This window comes from Aricia agestis, chromosome 19, assembly GCF_905147365.1.
Source record: "Aricia agestis chromosome 19, ilAriAges1.1, whole genome shotgun sequence".
In the NCBI taxonomy this organism is placed as follows: domain Eukaryota; kingdom Metazoa; phylum Arthropoda; class Insecta; order Lepidoptera; family Lycaenidae; genus Aricia; species Aricia agestis.
In genome coordinates, this window is record NC_056424.1 from 10,572,675 (window position 1) to 10,599,330 (window position 26,656).

A 26,656-nucleotide genomic window follows, 5' to 3' on the forward strand; every position below is an offset into this window, starting at 1 on the left:
TTTACAAAAATATGTCTCGTCAATTAAAATAAAAAGTTTGAAGAGGTCCATTCGCGGCAAAGCTTCAATATTGAATAATGAATTAAGCAGTATTATTTTTCCTGGAATATCATAACTTCATAAGTTAGTTGCTTAAGCTCGACAAAACTGCAGGCTCATTGCCTGCTGTTCTGTTCTTTTATTATTACTGCTGACTTCCATCACCAATTTCTAGTGGGATAAAAGTCAGCAATTGTTTTAATTATAAAATATATTTTATATAGTAAAATTTTGGTAACAGTCTGTAGCAATAAGGGTAATAGTTTTGGAAAAATTGGGGTAGCAACAAAGAGGATATAAACTATGGGTAGCATAGGTGTTATTGGCAGTGGCAGCCTTACCCAGTGCGAGTCCCCGGGCGGCAGGTTGCGAGGCCCTTTGTCCTTCGGAAAAGTAACCTATGTGATAATGTGATGCGAAAGTAGGTCTGGTTGTTTGCCCACGGCTCCTGGTCTGTGGTCCCTTCACTGCAGCGCACGTTGTCCATTTGCGGCACCAATCCTGTACATCATCTCGACAATGCAATCAGTAGAATCGTTCTCGCACTTTTGTTAATTCTCTTTACGCCTAAATGACCTGATACGCCATCGTGTATTTCACGGAGAACATCTGGTACTCTCTTTCTTGGGACAACTATCTGAAGATGAAACTCTGCCGTTAGTCTTCTCCCATTTCCGGTAGAGTATTCCATCCTGAAGAATCAGACTGTCCCATTGCGCCCAGTACTTAAGATTGCGACGATAATTTTTTTATATGACGTCGCAACGGCATTTTATTCCGGTCGAATGATTATATACTTAAATATAAATATTATAATAGTGATAATTGATATTATTTATCGATAAATAATTGAGTAAGTAATGTTGCTATGTCAGTTCCGTTACCTCATACACATAGCAGCTGTTCACGATAATTGTTAAAGATTGTGTGATAATTTAATCACGCAGATTTACAAAATTATAAAAGATCGTTCCCCCTTCAATTGATTACAATAAGAGCTCCTCATACGTACGACGACGCGACGACAATGCAATATGTAGGTACTTATATTATTAAAAAACATGAAACTCCATCTTGTACGGCCGCACTCAGATTCATTTAATGATTACTTAACTTTAATTTAATGGCAAGTTAGACACAAAATGTATGTAGTTTTAAATGTCATAATCTTTATTGTTAAAGTAAAGATAAGTTATCATTTAATGTTCGCAATCGATTTAACCGTAAGTATATAAAATCGTTTGCAAATTGCAATAGTCTTTCACCTATAAAAGTATCCTACAGTCCACAGCTACAATATCTCAGTAAATATATGTACATAACTCTACCTCTGAAATACAAAAGAATGAATTATTGATAATATTCGTCGCAGAATTTCCAGTACCGTATGAATGATACCTTATCAATTAGTTTTGAGGTGATCAATTTAGAGTGTTACAGCGTGGTATCAAAGTTTAAATCGGCCCACCATATAAGTGGGACTTACGTAAGAGCGTGCGCCAAAAATCTGTAATTTGTTAACTTATCGAGTGGCCAGTGACTTCAGCGGCGCTACTGGCGTTGCCGGTTTTGTAAACTTTGGATTAAAATTAGATTTTTTGTGTGTCTGACGCTGTTGTCCGAACCTGGCTAGCTGCTAAATACAACACATCCAAATAGCACTATTTGGTACACTGTAAAGGTGAGTAAACTAAAGAAGGTAAGTACCTATTTAGGATTTAAAAATAATTTAATGTAAGTAAATTTATATTTAAAATGAATAAATTATCCTTTAACACGTTGATCAAAAATTCTAAATTAAGCTAAATTGCTTTAGGTGTTAATATTAACGCTAGTTTAATTTATTAAAGCTGTTTAGACTCAGTTTAAAGTATTCGCAAGCAGAGGAATAAAATCGATGCAAAGACCTTGAGCAGTTCGGTCTCCATTCCATCAGTTAATTAAGCTAACAACGTTAATAGGAACCGCTTTGTAAATAATTCTGATTTGTGAATAAAATAAATATATTTAGTGCGCGAAATGCGGCAATAAATAAACAAATAATAATAGGTAGTAGATATTATTATCTACCGATTTAGAAATTTCGCGCGTGAAGTAAATTTTAATTGTAATTTAACTAAAAACGATGATTCGTTAAATACATTTTTTGTTTTTTCCGTGATAAGAACCAATTAATAAATTTATGGCTTCGCGTGTCAAAATAACTACCTATATCTCCATAGATAATTGTATCAAAATAGTTTTATTCATTTTTCAGGGTGGCCATGGCAGAGATAAAGCCTGAGACGTTTCTAGAATACATCATCATCAAGTACCGATGGTTGCTGGTGATAACCACACTGATGCCGCTATCCTTCCTCTGGAAAATCTGGTCCACCGTCAGGAACTACGTGGTCTTCAAACTGAACAGCGCACCGCTGGCGCACGAGAGAAAAGTTAGAGATGTCCAGAGACAGGTGAGAGAGAAAAGTGGCGCGAAATGTATGATAAATTTAACCTTTTAAACCTCCGCGGAGTGAAAACAAACGAGTGGACCAACTTTGATCTAGATTTTTTTGTTTGAATGCTGACAGGACCGAGTGTTAAACTTCTCAGAAATCGTCCATCATCATCAGCCCGCTTAGTGCTGAAAATTTTTGGCTTATCTACTTATTAATTTCAGATAGACAGATAGACAGACACACTCTCGCATTTATAATATTAGTATGGATAGTATGGATTTATCAATATTGTATCTGCTAATTTTTCAGATCAAATCTTGGCTGTCCGGTGACCGCAGTACGCGGTTATGCACGGCGCGGCCCGGCTGGCAGACCATGTCCTTCCGCCAGGGTCTATACAAGAGGAGCTTCACCAACATACACATCGACATGGTGGATGTGCTGGAAGTCGATACTGATAACATGGTGAGTCATGTTGGCCCAGATAGGGCCCGATCTAAGGAGGGGCGAGCACGGCATTTGCCCAGAGCGGCGAAAAATGAGGGGCGGCAAAATATACTTATTCCTATCTTCCAACCTAGCCATAAACCTTCCTTCCAACAAATATTAAAGTTTACTTAAATATTTCCCCTATCATCCCTCAGAAAAACTAGTACCACAGTATAGCAATATTCCTAGTCCCCATGACATATTGCTATACTGTGCTTGTACCTAGCCTACCTAATAACTTAATATGGTTTTCTGTATGTAAAGGCTGGCAAAATTTTTCTTTGCCCGGAGCGGCTAAATAGATCGTGACCTGATGATGTATACAAGCGAAAGACATGACTATGATCGTTGTGGGTGGTGACTGGTGCATGGTATAAGTGGTGGCAATCTTGGTTTAAGTCACCACAGATCAACAAAGCGAAAGGCTTAAGGGTGAAGTCAAACGAGCGTAATTTGGTGAGTCGTGAGTCGCAGAATTTCTGCCGCGTAAATATCTTTTCATACAAATCATGACTCACAAAATTACGCTCGTTTGAATCAAACAGGACCTTTGTATGAAACTGAATGCAGCAGAATTTCTGCCAGCCGAAATTCTGCGACTCACAACTCACAAATTACGCTCGTTTGGCTTCACCCTTAACTTTTAGTTACATTAGGTTTAGTTTTTATCGCGAGCTTTGAGAGCGGCGACCGAATCAAGAAATTCCGTTACGAAAAAAACCTAACACATTACACACCCCACTCTGACCGACAAAGCGGTGCGGCGTTGCCAGACTTCGGCACCGCGTTTGTGTGCTTGCGACTACAGTCTAGAGCAGGGGTCACCAAATGGCGGACCGCGGTCCGCGTCCGGACCGCCCGCGCCGAATCATTATGTGCGGACCAAGCATGTTCGAAGATGATCTTCCTTCATCTTAGGACTTCAACATCTCCAGGATTTAATAACAATATAATATATAGCTTGCACCAATATTTCACTCCAAACTTCAGAGAGATGATAATTAGCTACAAAAAATGGTTACGTCATTGATATCTAAAAATACTTGTTTCTGATATCTTCTTTGTAATTTCCGTAATTACCTTTGTTTAATGAAATTTTTTGTCCTAAAACGGACCCCGAGCGAAACTAATTGGTGACCCTTGGTCTAGAGTCTAGACGTAGGTACCTATGCGAATTATAATTGCATAAATATTAAATTGATAAAATATGCTATTCAATAGCTTTACCGCGGCATTCCTCGAGTACCACACGTATTTTTTATTTTTGTTCTGATTCAGCATTGATCATGTTCAACGCGTAGGTAAGGTGCAGTAAAATATTCAGAGATAAAAATGAACAAAAAAGTGATATCTCATATCAGTTTTAACACTTTTAAGAGGATACACCAGGGGCGAGAGAAATTGAAAATAGGTATTTGAAAATGTATTGCTGTCTCACCAATTTCAAGTCTCCCACCGCAGAGCGCGATAGAGACAACACGACAAAAGTTCTAATAAAAGAACAGAAAATCTTCGATTCGTTGTCCGCTGATTCCTTCTCCAAAACTTAACCGATTTAAGTACTTTTTTCATTAAGAATTAAAGCAAGGCTTGAGCTGTGTTCCTATGTTTTATTTTCTTTGTATATTTTAGCCAGTTTTTTTTTCTGGGTGTTTGAACACATAGGAAAATCTTGCCATTTTTTTGGGTTTTTGGACGTTCTTATCTTTTTTAATAATAAAATTATGAAAAAAAAGAAAACATAGGGACATGCTAATAGTGGCCATAGATATTCAGGAAAAAAATCACAACTCTACCGGCATTATCCAGGGAGGAAACAGGGGACAGCGTTTGTATGGAAAAACGGCGGTGTGGACTCCTCTTAACCTTTAGCACAATGACTCACATGACTAAATGCATATTTTGTGCAATTGAAAAATAACGAAAATAAACAGTGTTTATTTTCGTTTCATAAGATTAGAATAAGAAATTTATACGTGGGAGAGCCATGCTTTGGCACGAATGGGCCGGCTCGACCGGAGAAATACCACGTTCTCACAGAAAACCGACGTGAAACAGCGCTAGCGCTGTGTTTCGCCGAGTGATTGAGTTTACCGGAGGCCCAATCACCTACCCTATTCCCTTCCCTACCCTCCCCTAACCCCTTCCCATCCCTACCCTCTTCTATTACCCTATTTCCTCTTAAAAGGCCGGCAACGCACCCGCAGCTTTTCTGATGCTGCGAGTGTCCATGGGCGACGAAAGTTGCTTTCGATGAGGTGACCCGTTTGCTCGTTTGCCCTCTTATTTCATAAAAAAAACAGATTCAAATCGTGCGTGCTTCAGTCGCGAGCAAGTAAAAGACAATTTGCATTTTGCATGCAGTAATCTGATAACATTGTTTTTCAATTGGGGCATAAAATAAAATGGGAGTTGCGACTGGCAACTAATATCCTCACGCGGGCAAATAAAAAGTCCTGGCGGGCCGCAGGTTAAGTAGGTATAGCTGATTTATACTTTTTCTATCCAGACGGTCCGCTGCGAACCGTTGGTGACGATGGGTCAGCTCTCCCGGACGCTGGCGCAGCTTGGCCTGGCGCTGGCGGTGGTGCCCGAGCTCGACCAGCTGACGGTGGGCGGCCTGGTGATGGGCACCGGCGTGGAGACCAGCTCGCACCAGCATGGCCTGTTCCAGCACATCTGCGTGGAGTACGAGCTGGTGCTAGCTGATGGCTCCGTGGTTAAGTGTAACAAGGTAAGGATAGAGTGGTAGGTCAGAGAATAAGATAAATACATATTCTTTATTGTGCACACAATAAAGAATATTATATTTACAATTTAAAAATCAAAAACATTTATAAAACACAAGTACCTAATAAGTGTAACACAATGGCGCGGGCGGCCTTATTAGTAACTAGCGACCCGCCCCGGCTTCGCCCGGGTAAAAAATATATAGCCAATGTCACTCACTGAAAAAATGATTAACATCGATTCAGTAGTTTTTAATCTATACTAATATTATAAAGAGGTAAACTTTGTTTGTTTACTCATAGATCTTCTACTACTACTCGACTAAGAGCTGATGTAGCTTCAGCTGTGTTAAAACTCCGTTAGCTACTTCTGAAATTTATATCTATAAATAGACTTCTGAAATACGGAACCCTTCGTGCGTGAGCCCGTCTCGCACTTGGCCGGTTATTCTTTATTATCTATGTGAAAAAATTATAAATTAACATGTAGGTAAGTACCATCGCAAACACTATTAAGTCGCTGAAACTACATTTTTTCCAATTTTTTCCCCACCCCACTACTTCCCACTCAGATTATCAGAAAGGGTTATTCAGGGAAGTAGCTAACGGAGTTTTAATACAGCTGAACCTACATTTTTTTTCTTTTTTTCCCCACCCCACTACTCCCACACCCACCGCCCACAGCCTGCCAGCACGCAAATTATCAGAAAGGGCTGTTCAGGGAAGTAGCTAACGGAGTTTTAACACAGCTGAAGCTACATGGCTGATTTGGTCGTCAGCTCTCCGTCGATACTACTGATAGATCTACATTACTACTTAACAGTCAATACTCTGAATAGATCTAAACTCCTCTGCCGCGAGCGCACCCCCGATCCCGCCTTGGTAGCAGCGCCCACTTCGAAACGGGCGTAAATCGCAATATTTTAATTTCGCCATAACTTCTAAACCAAACGTCCAATTTTATCAATCAAAGACCAAATATTGTGATTATTATCATGAGTAAATTAAATGCGTTTAAATGTAGTCCAAAAAAATCAAGATTTTTAAATAAAAAAATGGTTGTTGTGCCTCACTTGATATAGATAGGTATAGTGTGTCGCGGACATTTTTGTAGATATTTATAAGATCTACATTTATTTAGAACATTGTGTGGTTCTATCTTTTATAGTTTAGGCAGCGTACGCAAAATAAGTAAATTTTCTGGTTGTTTCCGAAAAACTGAAATATCTTACGGAACCCTATATTCTCCAAAATAAAAAGTAGCCTATGTTACTCGTAAATAATGTAGCTTTCGAATGGTGAAAGAATTTTTAAATCGGTCCAGTAGTTTTTGAGCCTATTCATTACAATTAAACAAACAAACAAACAAAGTTTACCTCTTTATAATATTAGTATAGATTAGTAATTAATATAGATAGTATTATGGGTCAACAGTCAACACGTAGGGCTTTCTGAAAGTATTTGGTTCAAAAATCTACGTTAGTTCTGGTTAGAGACATGCCTTAAGGACGCTATCACATTTTTTCACCAATATCAGCGACTTTCAGGTACCATTTTAAAGAATTAGGAGTCACACTGCGAGGATATTTTGGTTTCAAATGAAAGATAATATATTCATCTCCACGTCTATACTATAAAAAATAAAAAATTTATAGCCGCATACAAAATTTTTACATAAATACTTTTAACCACCACAATAATCGCAAAAGATTTAAAAAAGGGGTTTGATTAGGTACCATTATAGCTAAATACACTGAACTAAGGAAAATAAATATACAAAAAAATTGTTGTGTAATTAGTCCCCTGTACGAATAGCTAAATATTTTATATAAAAATAAATAACATTTCCATTTATAAGAAAAATAAGAAACGCTCTCAAAATTCTTCATACATTTTCGCCCTATCAAGAACGCGGAGAGTGTCGTAACCGCCACTGCACAACTCACAAGGCGCGCTGATATTGAATGTTATTTTAATGTTTTTAACGTCGATATTCGTACTGACCTGCTAATTTTTGTAATAATTTTGGTGATAGCGTCCTTAAAAGGGCCTTGTTATTTTTGTGGCGGATCAATAAGCTCAAAGCCCAAATGTGCTATCGACTGTTTTTCAATAGGGTCGAACGTATAACGCGCACTGACAGTGTTTTGGTGATGATATTATCTAGCTAGGGCCTAGGTAGCTCCTGTATTTGCAAAGAGATATAAACCTTTTTTTCTTTAAATTTCAGCACGATAACCCAGATCTGTACTATGCTGTGCCGTGGTCTTACGGTACCCTCGGGTTCCTGACGGCAGCAACCATCAAAGTGGTTCCCGCTAAAAAGTAAGTACTACCACCAGATCAAGTCAAGTTAGTTGAAGTGTTGGAGACGTACTGACGGCTGGACTTTACATAACTCGACTAAATTACGTAGGTCCGCTGCTTACCTATAAATATCTAAATTTAACCACAATTATTTCTCTGCACTTAGCCTTCTCATTTTCTTTTTAAAGTCTTTTCTACAATATTAACTTCCAGATAAAAAATCATATTGTTTGGCAAAACGGTTTCAGAAGGTCTACAGTAATTTTACACAACAATTTTTTTTTACAGATATGTTCGTCTGCAGTATCATCCTTACCAGAACCTGAAGGGTCTATGTCATAGGTTCCAAGAGGAATCCACGAAGAAGAATCCACACCAGTTCGTGGAGGCGCTGCTGTATACGAAGGACTCGGGTGTCGTGATGACGGGAGATATGGTGAACGAAATCGGTGATGATGGGAAGGTGAGAGGATTTGTTTATCTACTCCCGTGTCTAAGTCCTGTTGTAGAGCAAGAAAAACAACGTACGTGTAAGTACTCACATACGGTTTTGCTCATAAAGTTAATATACCTATGGTTTTGCTCGATAGTTTTACTCCGAATCGAAGGAAAAAATAATCCGAATATTTGACATATTTAATTCCATCGAGCCGGCTCGAAGCGAGCCTTCGAGCTGTCAGTTTTGCGGTCCACACGGTGGTTATTGCTCGATTTGAAGTAAAACTATCGAGCAAAACCGTATGAGAGTACTTAGCATGTCATCGAGGAAATTGATTCCTAGGCCAACAGACCAACGTCATTTAGTCGGATTATGTCAATTCAATGTTAATTCATAATCACGTACCTCTGCCTAGGAATCAACTTCTCTGATAGTACATACAGAACTTCGGTCTTTTTACACAAGACCAAGTTTCAGTTCAGACAAGTTTGGAGTTGGGACTCTGGACCAACCACAAAGTAAAATTAAATTCGTATGCTCAAAATAAAGTCCCCGGAACCGCACATTTTTATATAACGTTTTATAATATGAAGTTCTGTGATTCGCCGCTCGGTTCGCGGTTTGGACTATAGAGAATCTTAAGTTAATTTTGTCAATAATAGTCGTTAATTCCACAATTTCAGTTCAACCCCATCGGCAAATGGTATTCGGAGTGGTTCTTCACGCAGGTCGAGAAGCATCTGACACGGAATACGAGCTGTATAGATTACATACCGCTACGGGACTACTACCATCGACACACGCGCAGTTTCTTCTGGGAACTACAGGTAATACTAAATCCATACTAATATTATAAATACGAAAATATCTCTGTCTGTTTGTCTCGCTTTCACGCCAAAACTACCGAACCGATTGTAATGAAATTTTGTACACTCATAGTCTAGAACCTGAGAGAGGACATAGGCTACTTTTTAACTGGAATAAAGCGTTATAAGGGGCGGGGGGTGGGATGGGGTGGTAATGGGGGAGGTGGTCAAATGTTTTGCAAAGCTTTGAAATTTGACACAAATTTTGTTTATTAAATGGATTTTGAGGAAACTTTGCAGTAATGTGGGCTACATTTTATCCCAGCATTTCCACGGAAACGGGAACCACCGCGCTCTACAAACTGAAGTCCACGCGGACGGAGTCGCGGGCATCAGCTAGTAGCGAATACTTTTATTTTTATTTATTTTAAGGAAAAGTTAGCTATGTCGCAGGCGGATTGTATAACCCGCTGTTTTACATTACGGCTAGCTGTTTTAAAAAACAGGGCCGTTCTGTAATGCGGCGATTTATCGATTAGCCGGATTGAATGCGGCTGAATGAAATATCGCCGGAATGTATTCGGCGCCATACGTTATTCAAAACGGCTAGCCATAATATAATACTTAAAGCGAAAGATAAGTCGCCTCTTTGACAGTTTTTAGTTCCGATTCTTAATACTTTGGCGCTGCCTGTGACATAACAACAACTATAGCGTTGGATACCGAAAGTGTGTTGCTAAATTGCGAAGTTTTGAATGAATTAAACAAAGAAAACGGTAAATTTCAGTACAATTTTCAGGTTCAATTAAAGAATTTCCATTATTCTCTATGTAAAACAGTAAAGAAAGTACCGGTACGAGGAAAGTACGATGCGGCTTAACGTGGGCCGCCTTATTAAAGAACGTATCGCAATGACAGTCCGGTTAATCGTTAAACCGCCGCATTACAATTTACAAAACGGCCCTGTTTTTTAAAACAGCTAGCCGTAACGTAAAACGGCGGATTATACAATCCGCCTGCGACAGCTATATATATTATCAGGGACATATTGATTAACATTCGATAAGGTCAATTAAAAGTTTTCACATGTAGCAATATTTAACTAAGCAATAAAATCAATATTACGTCAAACAGCAAACAAAAATATAATAATAATTTATTAACTACTCTTCCTCCCTCCTCCAGTCGTGTTCCTCATGTCTGAGGGTCGTGACCTCCCCCTTCCATGACCTTCCTTCTAATGGTCTTACGCCAGCTGTTCCTATCCTCGGCCACTCGAAGAGCGTCGTAGACGGTGGACTCAAGTGTGGTGCGGATTTGATCGGACCAACGCATGGGACTGCGACCTCGTGGTCTTTTTCCCTCAATCTTGCCAGTTACCATCAGTTTTTCAAGATTGTCTCCTTTTTTTCTGGCTATGTGTCCGAAATATTCTAAAATGCGTTTGAGGCAGATGGTAGAGAGCCTTGTTTTTATATTTAGTTGAGCCAGAATGGATGCGTTGGTTCTGAATGCAGTCCATGGAATTCGGAGCATTTTTCTCCAGCACCACATCTCGAAGGCGTCGATACGTCTGCGGTCTGCAGACTTCAGAGTCCATGTCTCAGATCCATAAAGAAAGATGGAGAATATGAGCGTGTGCACAAGTTTCGTCTTGGTTCTTAGCGAAATCTTCCTGTCACGCCAGGTTTTATGCATTTGAGACATGGCATTAACTACTCTTAAGTACAAATAAAAAAAGTAAAAATTATGCGAAATTTATGTAGGAGTGACCTATAGGTTAAAACGTGACCCTATTACAAAATTTTGTGTACGTAATTCTATGTAATGCTAAGTCTACTCACATACGGTTTTACTCGATCGACCAATCACGTAGAGTAAAAAAACCACAGCTTGGGATTTAGTCCACACATTCAGCAACAAACAACAAAGTTATGCTAAGTACTCACATACAGTATTACTCGATAGTTTTACTCCAAATCGAGTAAAAATTAACGTGTGGTAACCGTAAAACTCACACGCTTGGCTAAAGCTCGACGGCTCGCGTCGAGTAAGTTCGAAGGAAATTAAATTTATTTAATTCATGTTTAATTCCATCGAGCTTACGAGCTGTGAGTTTTGAGGTCCAGACGATAATTTTTACTCGATTTGGAGTAAAACTCGAGTAATACCGTATATGAGTACTTATCATAACATTGTTTTGCAAAAAATGTTCACTATAATGGTGACACTTTACTTATTAAAAGAACTCTACAAAATATACTTTACTGACGTCTTTGTTAGGTCTAGTATCTAGAATGAAATAGAGTATGTATACTATAATTCATTTACATAATATAATATGAAGAATAATAAATAATTTACCATTGTAATATCCCTCTAAACATAGCTGTATAAAATTCCTTGATGCCTTGGGCGTTTCTTTAGTCCACAACTCAATATCTATGTCTCCTGCAGTTGTTTTCAGCAAAACCTAGAACGCATTTTCAATTAAGATGTAATAAATATGAAATAAGTACTTACCTACTGTGAATTTCCGAAAATTTAAAAATATTTTTATATTTACCTTGCCTAGTGCAGGCGGTTTTTGTATATAAATGTTACTCATTTTGATTTATTCAGCAATATACTTAGTGCATTAAAACATTGTCTTGGCTACTTAAAAAATATATTGCGTTATCATGTATTTCACCAATTTCCTAGGACATAATCCCGTTTGGCAACCACCCCATCTTCCGGTACCTGTTCGGGTGGCTGATGCCGCCGGAGGTCTCCCTGCTGAAGCTGACGCAGCCGGAAGCCGTCACCAAGTTGTACAACAAGGCACACATCATACAGGACATGCTGGTGCCGATAGAAACCCTGGAGGAAGCGGTGATGAAGTTCCATGAGGAGTTTCAGGTGAATATATTGCTCTTTAAAACTTATTATAAATCATCAGAATTCAGAGCAGAAACGTGAATTAATAGGGACAATAATATTCAAATTCAAATTCTTTATTAAGCATACAATAATATACAATAGTATAAAAGCTAGGTAGCGTACATCACGTCGTCTAATCCCATGCTAAGTAAAAACTTGTGTTATGGCAATCAGACAACGCCGAACAATTTTATCCTAATATATATTATTTACACATTCACAGTTCACACACACAATCACACTACACTTTATCACGTAAAGTCTTGTATTACCACACGTATTACCACAAGATGAATGTTCTGTGTGAATTCCAGTCGCATGATAGATAAATTTTCGGCCATTACGAAGCACCGGATTGTCAAGCTTCTTCTTTCTTTCACCCACGCACGAAAATATTGCAATCCAACTCCTGATGAAACGTGCCAGTCCAATGTTATCAGTGTCCAATTGCGGCAATTGCTTACCATCAAGCAATCCGGTCACTCATTTACCAGAACTACCAGAATCCAGTCGTGCCAAATAATACTTCTGACATGGAATGATACCGGTCCACCCGTTCTTTGTACTCCAACATTAAATCCTTCGGCAACATTTCAGGTGTACCCGATGTGGCTATGTCCATTCAAAGTGTTGGACCAGCCCGGACAGCTGCAGGTGCGTTCCGGAGCGGACAGAATGTATGTCGACATCGGCGTCTACGGAGTGCCTAAGGCTAAAGGGTTTGAGACGGTACGCTATCTTATTGGATTAATTTGTGCTAAGTATATCTTTCATATTATACAGGGTGTATGTACGTATGTGTCCCTTGTATAGAGTTCACTGTGAAATAATAATAATAATTATAGCTCCCACACCGGTTTCGGTGACGGTGGCCGGTTTCATTGAAACCAGGCCAGCTACGCAGGAGTAATTTTATAGTGCCCAAGTGTGTGCGCAGTACACAAGATCACTCTCTATTCCTTTACTCTCATAACCCAGTGGGACGGAAGACCGACACGACCGGCGAGAGATCAGGCGCAGGACCGACTTTTTACATGCCCATCCGACGCATGGATCATCTTACTTGTCAGACAATCAGGTGATCAGCCTGCATTGTCCTAACCACACTTGGAAATAACATGTTTCCAACGCGGGAATCGAACCCACAACCTCCGAGTCAAGAGCCGCGCTCTGTACCACTAGACCACAGAGGCTGTGAAAGTAGCAGCGATGAAAGAGATTTTTTAAAACTTTTGTATGGGCAAACTCTTCGGCGCTTAACGAAAAATGTGACAATCTGCATGATGTATATTATATGTATCATCACAATACGGCACTCTTACCCCAGAAACTGATACGATTTTGACGTGAATCATAGACGAGTCTGATTAGTTTCAAATTGAGCCGCAGCCCAATCGTGCGCTAGTATAGCTGTCAAGAGCAGAACTAGCCATTGAAATCGAATTGGTTCCAAATTGAGCCGCAGCACGATTTTGTGCTAGTATACATATGTCGGAAGTAGCAACTTGGAGATCGATTAATTCGATTCTCGATTCGATTGTGATTCTATCGGGATTCGGGAGTAAGACAAATCATGGTGCAATCCCTTGCGCGAACTCTCCTGCAAAACTTTAATACTAAAATCTTAAATCAGTTTAGAGAACCATTTTTTCCACCAAGTAACAATAATGATTAATGATTATTTCCAGGTATCATCCACAAGGAACATCGAGAAGTTTGTAGTAGAGAAGCAGGGGTTCCAGATGCTGTACGCCGATACCTTCACCACGAGAGAGGAGTTCCGGGCAATGTTTGACCACACTTTATACGACAAACTACGGGATACGCTACCGTACTGCAAGGACGCTTTCCCGGAAATTTACGGGAAAGTCAATAGACATGTACGGATATGATTTTTGTGCATGGTATTGATAATAAATAATATAATTGTTGTAACAAAGTGATAATATCATTTAGGTTGTGTATGAGTCCACTACATAGAATACAATTAAGTAAGCAGTAGCAGTGCCGAAAGTGTATTTTTTTTAAACTTTTGTATGGGCAAACTCATGACTTGTGGGCTTGCCCAATGCCCATAAAATTGCTCTTTCAGTGCTGCTACTTTCGCAGTGAACTCAATAATAGGGACACATACAGATAAGTATTATAACTTGCTTTTGTATATCCCTTTAATAATTATTATTAAAATATTTATACAGTGCATAAGCTTTAACTTTTTGTCCTTTTGAAATTGGGAAATAGCTTGACAGAGAAGGACAAAAAATTGTATAGCTTATAAACATAAAGTTAATATACCTAGCGGAATAGAGAAACAAAGGCCTGAGCAAGAGAGATGTCACTATCAGTAACACTGCGCGGTAAAAAGAGACGTGTTATACATTTTTTTTTTTTTTTTTTTTATTTATTTAAGTAATACAAATTATAACTTATGTCTAATTGAGAGTGTACCATAAACCTGCAAGGTTTGTCTGGTACAGCTTAGAAAGTTCACCACGCGCAACATTTTATCACTATAATCTAGTAAGAAACTAATAAACAAATAAACTTATCCAATAATCTATTGACTAAAGTTATTCATCCTTCACGGGGAAGTACAGCTAATAACAAAGATAGTGTAGTATAAACTAAATATGATGTATTTTGCAGTTGCAAATAAAAACATTATTACAATTTAATTTGCTAAACTACATCACTTATCATCACATGACAGCAGCACTCTTTTTTTGACGTCCCGTCGGCACGTGCCGCACGTTGACAATTTAATCTCATAGAAATCATGTTCAATCATGCTTGTGTAAGTGTATACGTACACATATTTTTACACACAGATGATACCAATTTCGGTTTCGTTTGACAGCTCGAGATTGTTGCTCTATCCCGCAAGGTATATTAACTTTATGGCATTTTATGGTTATAAATTATTGTGTAACCTTTTTATTAGTAAGGCGGATGTAGCTATATCAAATATCTTTTAAACATATCAGACACGGACAAAATACACAAACAACGTCTGTATTCACAACGCGGATTGTTGCATTAGTATAAGAGTAAAGAGTTGATGATGAATCTTTTAATTTTATTGAAGTTACATTTAAATTTATAATAAATGATAATAGTAAAATATTGTTTCCTTGACTGTTTCACTAAACCCTTAAAATTAATGCTAAAAGATAAGGCTTTTTTGTATTACTAGCGAACCACCCCAGCGTCGCACGGCTATAAAATATATAGCCAATAAAATAATGATTAAGGGAACAATTTTTATGTTATTTGGCACAGATAAGAAGTAGACCACGTGAAGGATCATAGGCTATCGATTTTAATAAGCCCTTTCAAATAATTTCACCCGTTTATTCCACATTCTCCTATTAGTCTTAGCGTGATAAAATATAGCATTCCTTAATAAATGGGTTATCTAACATTGAAAGAATTTTTCAAATCGGAAGTTTCTGAGATTAGCGCGTTCAAGTTAGCCCTTTCAAGTAATTTTACCCGTTTCTTCCACATTTTCCTCTATTTCTTCGCTCCTTTTAGTCTTAGCGTGATAAAATATAGCCTATAGCCTTCCTCGATAAATGGGCTATCTAACACTGAAATATCTTGAATCACTCTATCTATTAAAAAAACTGCATCAAAATCCGTTGCGTAGTTTTAAAGAGAACAAAGGGACATGAGGGAAAAAAGCGACTTTGTTTTATGGTATAGTCAGATAGATGTATTTAAATATTAATCATGTTATAATGATTATTTATCACGATTATACAACTATAATACTCATAGCATTAGTTAAAATTACTTTTTACATCTCCTTCCATGCGTTGGACGGGCATGTACACAGAAATGGATCTAGTATTTCTGTGGGCATGTAAAAAGTCGGTCCTACGCCTAATTGCCAGTCGTGAGTCGTGACGTGTCGTCCGGGCCACTGGCTTATGAGACTAAAGCAAGGGAGGATAGGGAGGGAGGGTGCTCTTGTGTACTGCGCACACACAGGCACTAAAAATTACTCCTGAGTAACTGGCATGGTTTCAATGAAAGCGGCCACCGTCACCGAAACCGGTGTGGGGGTATAATATTATAATGTGGTTGAGAATTGAGATATTTAATTATAACAAATATACTTAGCTATAGCTTAGTCATTAGTGAATACATGTGATGTGATTCTGAGAATGTAATATATAAATAGCGATATCTAATGAGCAGAACATTATCATAGGGCAGGAAGGTCTCATAGATTAGAATGTTCGCTGTTTTTACTTACTATTCCTCGTGTTTCATCAGGGGAATAATTTCAAAAGAAGTATTTTTTTATTTGAAACATGATCGGAAGCAGAGAACTGATAGTTAACAAAAACACTAAAGTATCCTATGTCTTTTCCTGGGACTCAAAGTCCCAATCCCCATATCAAATTTTATCAAAATCGGTTCAGCGGTTTGAGCGTGAAGAGGTAAGTAATAGACAGACAGAAACACTTTCCCATTAATTTATAATATTAGTATGGATTGTAAAATAATATATGTAAATCAGCCTCTTACACCGATTAAGATTATTTTTAGGGTTCCGTACCCAAAGGTCAAAAACAGTACCCTATTAATGAGACTTCAATGTCTGTCCGTCTGTCTGTTTGTTTACAGGCTGGAACTTAAGAACCGCTAAAGCTTGACTTCTCAAATTTTGACATATTACGTATTTCTGGTGCCGCCATCTATAACAACAAAATATACTAAAAACAAAATAAAGTTAATATGTAAAGGAGGCTCCCATACAACAAACGTTATTTTTTTGTTTTTTTTTTGGCTCGTAATCCATAATGGCAACATAGTAGACACTTGAAATTTTCACAAAATCCTCAATTATATGTGTACTTTAATGTTAAACAATAAAATTAAAATAAAATGAATAATTAAGGGGGACTTCCATACAAAAAACACAATTTTTCCTTATTTTCGCTTTATGTACGGCGCAAGTCCGACTCGCACTTGGCCGATTATTTTGATATACTTTAACTACCGGGGTAAAAGACATCTAAGGCTAGTTTTTATTCCGGAAAACGTACGACTTAGTTGCGGATAGCATATAGTTATTTAAATAAACTTTAATTCGGTAGTATTTGAAATAACCACGTCCCAGAAACCCGGTCTAATTATTTTGAAATGTCAAAGAGAAATGTCGAGTGGATACTAGTACTCGTGAATTGCTCCATTTAATATTATATGGCGCCGTAATATCATGCCATTTCTTTTTATAATGTTAATAGTCGTACTAAAGAATGAAGAGGTTTTAACTTTTAATAAGTACAGTATTTGGTACTGTATAAATAGTTTATGGTGGATAAAGTAGACTCGATGTTTTAAAAATTTGTTAATGGCGTGTTGTTTTGCTGTCCTATGTAGGTAGGTACCTACTTTCCCTGAACTCAAAGTATTTCCATACAAACTTTAATCAAGATTGTTTCAGGGATTTAAGCGTCAAGAGATAGCACACAGACAAAAATAAGTTACACAGTTAAACAGACAGCTACAAGCTTTCGAATTTAAAGCTTTTTTTTAATCTATACATTTAAATAAAATTGGAGTGTCTGTTTGTAATTTAATTGGAGTGTCTGTTTGTAAAATAACCGTTTTTTACTACATGCATATGAATATTTAGACGATACTTACACCAAAATAACAATTTTTAGAATTTTTGTCTGTCTGTACGTCTGTCTGTTTGTTCCGGCTAATCTCCGAAATGGCTGGACCGATTTTGACGGTACTTTTATTGGCAGATAGCGGCTGATGTAATAAGGAGTAACTTAGGCTACTTTTTAACTGACTTCCAAAAAGGAGGAGGACATATTTTAACTTTATATTTTTTACATTTTGTTGACGCGGACGAAGTCGCGGGTAGCAGCTAGTATATTATAAGGAGCAAACGAGCAAACGGCTCCCCTGATGGAAAGCAACTACCGTCGCCCATGGCATGGACACTCGGAACATTAGAAGACCTGCAGGTGCGTTGCCGGCCTTTTAAGAGGGAATACGCTCCCTTCTTGAAGGCTTGCACGTCGTATTAGTCCGGAAATACTATTGGTGACAGTTCGTTCCAGAGTTTTCAGTGCGCGGCAGAAAGTTACTCACTAAATAAGATGGATGGACCATATTCATGGATTAAACTTTATTATGGTAGCAGGTGATATTTTATCGCAAAATGTACGTTTCCTGCGTTCTATGACTCAAACTTTGTTCTCGCCAAGTTTACACAAATAATAACTACTTAAGTAATTAAAAAGGGGTTAAGGTCGTACTCGGAAAAGTTTCTAAGAAAATTATCTTCTAGGAAAATGACATGCGCACAACTGTTTGTTAAGCAGTGACACTGTCCCATTCGGTACGCATACACGTATCAAAATGTGTTCTAATCTAAACTTACTCGGAGTTCAGTGAGTTTTTCGTTTCCGTGGACTTTTTTTGGGGATCTTTTAAAATGAATTTCGTGATTCTAGTGCTGTGTCTCCTCTTGAGGAATGTTGTCAACGGTAAGTGTTTTGAATTTGCTTTTTTGCTTAGTAGGTATTGGTAGAATTTGTTTTAAAAGTTTTCGGCGTTCTGCGTTTTTTTTTGTTTTTCCAATTTTTTTCTTAATGTTAACAGTCCATTTAGCAATTGTGAATTCTTCAATAAGTGTAAATTAAGAACGAATAACACAGAAATATATTAGTTACGAGTTATTTTCAAAAACAACAGCCTCTAACACGCACTATAAATCGTAGCGAGGCATAAATTTTATTCAAAATTAGGAATATAAAAAGACTTACTATTAAATGTATTTAGGTAAAACTAAATGCCCTAGTAATTATTGAAATATTTAAACCAACTTTGAGCTTATAAGAAATCATGACCTAAATATACACTTCTTGTAATAATATTATGTCCGTTATAAAAGTAGTGAGCAGTGGACTGGAGGGCGCGACCCTACTATCTGTAGAAGATAATCTTCGACCTCTATCAGAAATATCGCGATTGACAGCTACTCACCGATACATGGCTAATATTTTTAAGTATGCTTAGATTTATACAAACTTTCCCGATATGTACCTAGATACTTAAGTATATTTATGAGAGTTAAAGTCGAATTTTCAGAAAAGTAAACTTATAGTAGAGTTTCAAATTGATAATATTTTACATATTATAGTTACTGAGGTAAAGCATGTTAAAACTGTATACGCATTCATAGATTTAACTCCCGCGATACAATGAAAGTAGATTTATGAATTATTGAGGGTTAAAGGCGGATTTTAGAAAAAAAGTTAACTTATCTAGAGTTTCAAATTGTTGAAAATAGTTATTGTAAAATGTTATAATAATTATATTATATGTTACAATCGGAAGGGTAAATACCTAAAGATTGTAGCAGTTTCCTTTATATTTTCAAAGAGATGTTAACGGATGGTTATGAATTTGTGATACATTTCGATGGTAGAGCTATATTTGTGGCTCTTCTTTACCCGACTAAAGCAGTGCTAGGGTGAAGCCAAACGAGCGTAATTTTGTGAGTTGTGAGTCGCAGAATTTCGGCTGACAGAAATTCTGCTGCATTCAGTTTTATACAAAAGTTGTTTGATTCTGAATACGAGCGTAATTTTGTGAGTCATGATTTGTATGAAAATATAAATATATTTTCATACAAATCATGACTCACAAATTACGCTCGTTTGGCTTCATCCTCAGATTTTAGTCAGGTTTTTGTATACAGTAAGCTGTGTAGTGTGTATGTCAGATTTATCGTAGGACCTATTCTACTATTTATCCGATTTAGATGTACGAGGAGTCAATAGATGTGTAATAAGGTTAACTTTTCTCAAAAAAAATATTATGTTCATCAGTTTCATCTTTCGCACAAAACAATAACATACACTAAAGTTGTTATTAAAATTTATTTATCAGTTCGTTTATCAGTTCCAGTATGTTTCCTAGACCCTAGTGCTCGTGTTATGAGCCTGCATTAAATAATGTAGGTCTCTGCACCTACGTTTTCCCACTCTACATTGTGTGTCATACTCTATTCCTGTATTTGTAGAGAATGCCTCAGAGTAATAATGATAGCACAGAATGTAGCTGAGCCCTAAAAGGACGTTTTGCTCATGAGTATAGTATTCGTTGACGTTTTGACCTTAGATATATTGTAATCTTAGCTCAAAATCTTTTTTTGTTTTTCAATGTGATAGGGTCTTAAGTTTTTCAAAGAGAACCACATAACATAATAATATAAAGAATGTTTAAAAATAAGCGAATTTCCAAAAGTAGGCCTTTGTCAAGAGTTGCAAAAGAGTCGATCGTCTTTAGAATTTATATTGATACAGGTGTAGGTTTTAATTGCATCATAAGAATTTTGAATTAGTCATCAAACATTTCTTGCAATAAACTTGAGATGTATTTCACAAAATACGAGCTTAGTTTATTTCCAAAAGGATTTAAGTTTGCTTTAAATATTATTTATATTCGTAAGATTTATCTCGTTCTTTACGATGGTATTGGAGAAACGGGTTAATTTTAACATGTAGAGGAAGTTAGCACCTATCTGTGAAGTAAAATTTTGCTACAGACTCAAACATTACCAAAAACGGCCGAAAGTGCCTACAAAATCTCTTTCTCTCTCTACAGGTGCTTTCTCTGTTTTTGAGCGATTTTAATTCACTATATGGCTTACCTCTTGATAAGGTAGAATTGCTTAAGGTAGCTACAATTCAAGATAATTGAAACTAAGAAATTCTAGCATTGCGAACAAGGACAAAAAGCTTATAGCGATCTCTGACCAGCTATATCTTTCTCTTTCTTTCTCTAGGCGAGCTGACCTCCGAAGAGGCGGCAGATGTAGCAGACAACTGCTGCAAGGCGGGGCAGGCGTTCGCGATGTCATCACCGTCGTGTGATGGTGTGCAGCCGCCTGATGATATTGAGGAGGAGCAGAAAGACGCTTGCCTGGGGCCGCTGAGGACGTGTTGCGACCAGCAGCAGCAGTTAGTATGGCTTTTAACTTGTTTAGAAATCAGACTCACAGCTTTCGAACGAAATCTATCTTTATAGAATACCTATTATACCTCTAGCAAGATCTAGCCCGGCTTTACCAGCTTTTGCCATTTCAAAACAAATTAGCTTTAATACTTTAACGAAAATTAGGTAGGCCTTTACTACCAAATATGAAATATCACCTAAAATAACTGCAACCCAGCCTAGCCTATGACATAGTAAGACGTCTCTTTTGGTAAAGTCAAATGTTGGCTGGCATATTGTTAATGCGAATTGTCTTTCCAAAAATCATGGTTTTTACGCTTGAATTGCTAATGAAAATAATTAAGTACTTATTCAGTATTCTTGAAACAAAGAGTTGATGAGTATTTTGATAACTTGGTACGGCTTCACTATGGTGTTAATTTGGGGAATTTCAGGCAGTTGCAAGGCTTCAGCCAACGACACACAATTGTGTCAACAATACTCTACCGAAGAATACTCAGTCAATTATAATTGGTTTGTTTCCACGTGGAAATTAATCATGTTTCATATTACAGTAGACTAACTGCCACACTCAGATACGTACAATAATAATAAAATTTTATTTAACTGCAGTTAAATAAAGATTTTGACATTAGCCCCATTATCTGTCTAACTCTTCATTATATTGAAGTTATATCATAATTAAATATCTTGAGTGCGACTTTGGTTTTGAGACTAGGTACCTCCTCCTATGTCTCTCCGGTATCTCTAGATTCTAGAATCTAGATAGTTTCTAACTTTCTAGCCAATATTAGGTAGGTAACTAAAATTCAATTAAGTATCTAAATATAAGATCAGTCAACTAGGATGATTTGTCACTATACTAAATGAAAAAGGCGAGACTTTGGTACGGAACTCAATAAAAATCTAGTTCAGTGCTTCGTCTCACAGATTTACCTAACTAGATTATTATTATTCTTTCTAGGCAAAAGGATGAGTGCGATGCTGGTATGAAATTTGCGCCTTCGAAGCGCTGCACCGTGCCTAAAAGTGACATTGGTCGGGTAAGTCAATACTTAAATTGGTTTTTAATTATTTATTCAGTAAGCCTGACTCTCGTGTCATCTATTATTCCTAAATCTCCTAGTACATATAACTACTGACGCGGCCGCATATGCGTAGTGCTTCGCGCTAAAACCGATACTATTGGACGGTCTGCGTGTATCGTCCAATAGTATCGTCTCATTGCACGAAGCTTCGGACGATAGACGCAGCTGCGGCCGGGCCTTATGAGCAATTATCTCAGATGAATAGTTCGCAAACGTGACCAAAAAGATCTTATTCTTAAGCCATTTGACTCGACTTTTTTGGTTAGACCAGTTATAATTTGAGCATACAGTATCGTTTTTCCTTTTAACACCACCGAACCCAAAAGAATATCTAGTGACTTCAGCACTATAATATGTGTTCCACTAACGCCTAAACTAATCTTAAACCGTAAGGTACTAATTATATATTCTGTGCCTATACACAGATGTGCTGCGACGAGTGCTCGTTCGGCGCGCTGGCCGGGGAGTCCCAGGGTATCGGGGGGTGTGGGGAGGCAGTCAGCTACAGCTACAGCCCCACCTCAACGTTGAGGAACAACGCTTACCACCGCTGCTGTGTGGTAAGTCAACTACCACCAGCACTGGATTTATAAATAGGCCGTGGCCTAGGGGTGGCAGCGTCCTAGGGGGACGGCGGATTTCGTACATAGGGTGGCGGAAATAAAGTGGCCTACCTACACTCATAAAAAATATAAATCCGGCACTGACTACCACTGTTAATAATAAATAAATTAAATAGTGACGACACATGAGCTATAATAGAAATAACATAAATCGAAGTAGGTTATGCTCCATTAGTGTTCAATATGAATTTCCATCAAGAAACTTCGGTATAATCAATAGAACATATCTATATTCTATAGTATCTGCGATGCCGAAGTGTGCTAATGTTTGATTGGAGTATTTTTGAGAGTGCTTGATTGTGCTAAGCGTAATTGCTGTACCAAGAGAAGGAGAGAAACATTCAACGATGAGCACTATGCAGCTGCGCTCTAGTGATGCAATTAGAAAGCACACATTTTTATCTTTCAGGAAGCCACCAAAAAAGTAGAGACAACGACGGAGAAACGAACGACCACTACAGAACGGACCACAACGGCCAAACCCCGGGAGAGGTGCAAGGCGGACTCCTGTGAGCACCAGTGTTCTGATGATGAGGGTGTGGTGAGATGCACGTGCCGGGAGGGGTTCCGGCTGCAGCCAGATAATAGGACTTGTAAAGGTGATGATGGTTTATATGACGTTTCTTTTTCATGGGTAGCTCACACATGCTGTCCTACTTTCACTTCTTCTCTTTACAGATTATTTATCAGTGTAGTTACTGTGCAATAATTATCTATTATGTCAAACTATAAGTGTTATGGATTAGAGAAAATGGATTCCTTTTGATTCGAAGATGATTCGGACAGGACAAATGGGACAAAATCTAATTAAAAAACGTATAATTCATAAAGTTTGCAATAAAATTTCAAATACAATTTTGGATTCACCTCATGACTTTGACAATTTACTATTTAGTTAAAATCCTACTGATACAAATCTAGAATCCAAATATTTTAAAATTTTATCGTCATCGGTAACAGACTAACAATACGGAAATAAAATAAGCAATCGTGCCTCGAATTTACATTGCATGTAACTAGGTTCTTGAATAATGTTTACTTCTGCTATAGCTACTTGTCCTACCTTTGATATAATAATTAATGATACACTTGTACAAGTCACAAGAGACGAATCAAATTAATGAGATAGGGGAGAACACTGCACTGGGGCACTTCAATTAATTTGAACTTCAGAGTACCAATAGAAAATTCTTTGGCCGTTGCAATATGTATCTTTTATTCGAAATAATAATTTTGAAAGTGGGTATTTTTAAGTTTTTTTTTTAACATTACCTATGCATTGACACAAAAAAATAATATTTTCTGCCTTCATTAGTACCTACCAACTACCAAGGTACTTGCATTATCTGTCAATCAGCGATAACCGAAGGAAATTAACAATGTAGTTATTTATAGAGGTACAAAACTTAAGGCGACGCCTTGATAATTTGGCTGTAGCGATATCGATTTTTCTCTAATAAATTAAAGTTCATTGTCAACTTATTCATCATGTCTTTGTCTTTGAATTACCCATAGCATAACACGATTGGTGAACTTTTATAACACAGAATAATCAATCAAAAAGACCTCTGTAAAAAAAAGGATTCGTATTTTGCCAACAGAGAGATTGATTTAAGCTTTCGTACATAGATTGGTTCAAGCATACACTTTAATTTGCCCATAGCTTAGGCACATGAAAATATTATGTAATTATGGTTTTTAAATTACGCGACAAAAACTATTTGTCGCTTACGCCCTTTCCATTTTTGCTATTAAATTGCTTGTTTTTGCGGGCCGGCCTCTCATAGAAAACAACAACAACATTATCCAACACGGTTTTTTTACTTTAACGCAGCGTCACCTTAAACCAGAATTCTAGAATTCTGTACAAAACAATAATTTTTGTTAAGAGAAAAACTAATATTAAAAATATTGTTTTTCTTGCCAGATATAAACGAATGTGCAGAGGCTGTGGAGGATCTGTGTCTAGCTGAGGACACGGTGTGCCACAACACAGAGGGGACTTTCAAGTGCGTTCCCATCAAGAAGCGGGACGTCAGTCTGTCCTGTCCGCCGGGATTCAAGAGAAACGTGAAGAACCAAGTCTGTGACGGTAAGATTCTTGTTTGATTTTATTATATCAACAAATAATCAACTTAGATAGATATTTTGATTTTTGCGTAACTTCGTTGTAAGTACACTTACGCTCAGTGATGGATTAAGACTACTTAATGCCCTAAGCAATCCATGCCTGTGAGCCCACCTATCCGTATGTCAACGAGAATCGGTCTTTAAACGTTTACCGTCTAAAAAAATAGTTTTTTCGTAGAAACGTTTTTGATGTGGTTTTTGGTGACATGAGAGTGAGACGTGATGCTCTAAGGACGGATTTTTTGTGCTTCTTCTGGTGCCCCCTCAGACGTGACGCCCTAGGCGATTGCTTAATTTAATTAAGGGGTAATCCGTCACTGCTTACGCTTGTAATTATCATGGAAATTCATAATTCACAAAAACTGTACCTTTTGCTGCATTATACAGCATGACTGGTGGGACATGTTCAATACTTAAGGAGAGTACTCGGTACTCGATTTTCATTATAATTATGTAATAAAATTAGGTACATAATTTTTTACCAAATTTTCCTTTAGAATTTAAAGACTTTAAAAGGTGAAGAGGTAACTGACTTACAGAGAGACAATCAAAATTTTAAAATATTTTGATCGATGATGCGTTTAATATTAAATTAAAATCCAAGAAATTCTCATTACTTATTAGTTTCAACACTATTCACAGATATCAACGAGTGCCAACTCCCTCGGCCGCCGTGTCCGAAGTACCTGTGCAAGAACACGATAGGCGGGTACACCTGCGCGGGCAAACCCGGGAAGCCCTTCATGGAGGCCGGGCCTTCGCCCACCACCGACGCGAGCGTGTCCACCAGCCCTGCGAAGAACGACATCTGCCCACCGGGCTTCAGGGCGGGACCTGATGATGAATGTCTTGGTTAGTCTGTGCTTCTGAAGTTCTAGGAGCAAGAAGTTTTAACGAGGCTTTAACATTTTACGGTGGAATAATATATATAAATAAAACTGCAATCATTATTTTAAAGTATTGAAATCAAAGTTGCAGTCAAGCCATGTATTTGTTTTTGACTATATTTAAGTATTTAAAGTGTAAATTTTTGGCACGTCCTCAATGATTCAGAGGGACTGGATCTGTTTGGCCTTTTAATCACATCCACAGACGAATAGCACCATGACGCTTGGCTTTTTGTTATTTTGTCTGCATAATTGACTGTTATATTTCTTGTCTTTTAATTTGGCTTCTCTGATAGGATGGGTTTCTGAGTCTCAACATTTTCAACTGTTTTAAGACATAGACGTTTTGAAATTTTTCATAGCTTTCTGGATCTCAGAATCTATTATGTTTTCAGACATCGACGAGTGCGAGGAACACCTGGACGACTGTCAGCGCCTCTCGCAGTACTGCATCAACACTCACGGTGGGTTCTTCTGCCAGGACCACGTGTCTAAGCGCTGCGCTCCAGGATTCAAGGTCAACGCGTTGGGCGTTTGTGAAGGTACGTATGATATACGTAGAAGGTGTAATTAGTTTTATTATGAAGTAACTAGCTGACCTGGCAAACGTTGTTTTGACATATAAATTATTCATCAATATAATAAGTTTTGGAGGAGTTCGCGCACAGCCACTGTGACACGAGAATTTTATTTATATTCGGTGCTCAACGCCATCTAACAAACGAATCAACGGCAGTCTAATGTCTATCAACTTTCGTAATT

The 26,656-nt window shown here is 37.7% G+C and overlaps 1 protein-coding gene across 1 annotated transcript in view; it reads left to right on the top strand.

Moving 5' to 3' along the window:
* The first annotated feature begins 2,294 nt into the window (after positions 1-2,294).
* LOC121736325 (fibrillin-1) overlaps positions 2,295-26,656 on the top strand; it is a 56,184-nt gene continuing 31,822 nt past the window's right edge. The window contains exons 1-16 of the mRNA XM_042127439.1: positions 2,295-2,495; positions 2,790-2,945; positions 5,479-5,703; positions 7,929-8,023; positions 8,294-8,468; positions 9,128-9,271; positions 11,954-12,151; positions 12,770-12,901; positions 13,861-14,008; positions 20,997-21,171; positions 22,131-22,209; positions 22,680-22,814; positions 23,287-23,476; positions 24,805-24,969; positions 25,650-25,859; positions 26,290-26,436. Of these exons, the coding sequence (XP_041983373.1) occupies positions 2,304-2,495; positions 2,790-2,945; positions 5,479-5,703; positions 7,929-8,023; positions 8,294-8,468; positions 9,128-9,271; positions 11,954-12,151; positions 12,770-12,901; positions 13,861-14,008; positions 20,997-21,171; positions 22,131-22,209; positions 22,680-22,814; positions 23,287-23,476; positions 24,805-24,969; positions 25,650-25,859; positions 26,290-26,436 (2,566 nt within the window). The 5' untranslated portion in view covers positions 2,295-2,303. The remainder of the gene's footprint in view (positions 2,496-2,789; positions 2,946-5,478; positions 5,704-7,928; positions 8,024-8,293; positions 8,469-9,127; positions 9,272-11,953; positions 12,152-12,769; positions 12,902-13,860; positions 14,009-20,996; positions 21,172-22,130; positions 22,210-22,679; positions 22,815-23,286; positions 23,477-24,804; positions 24,970-25,649; positions 25,860-26,289; positions 26,437-26,656) is intronic.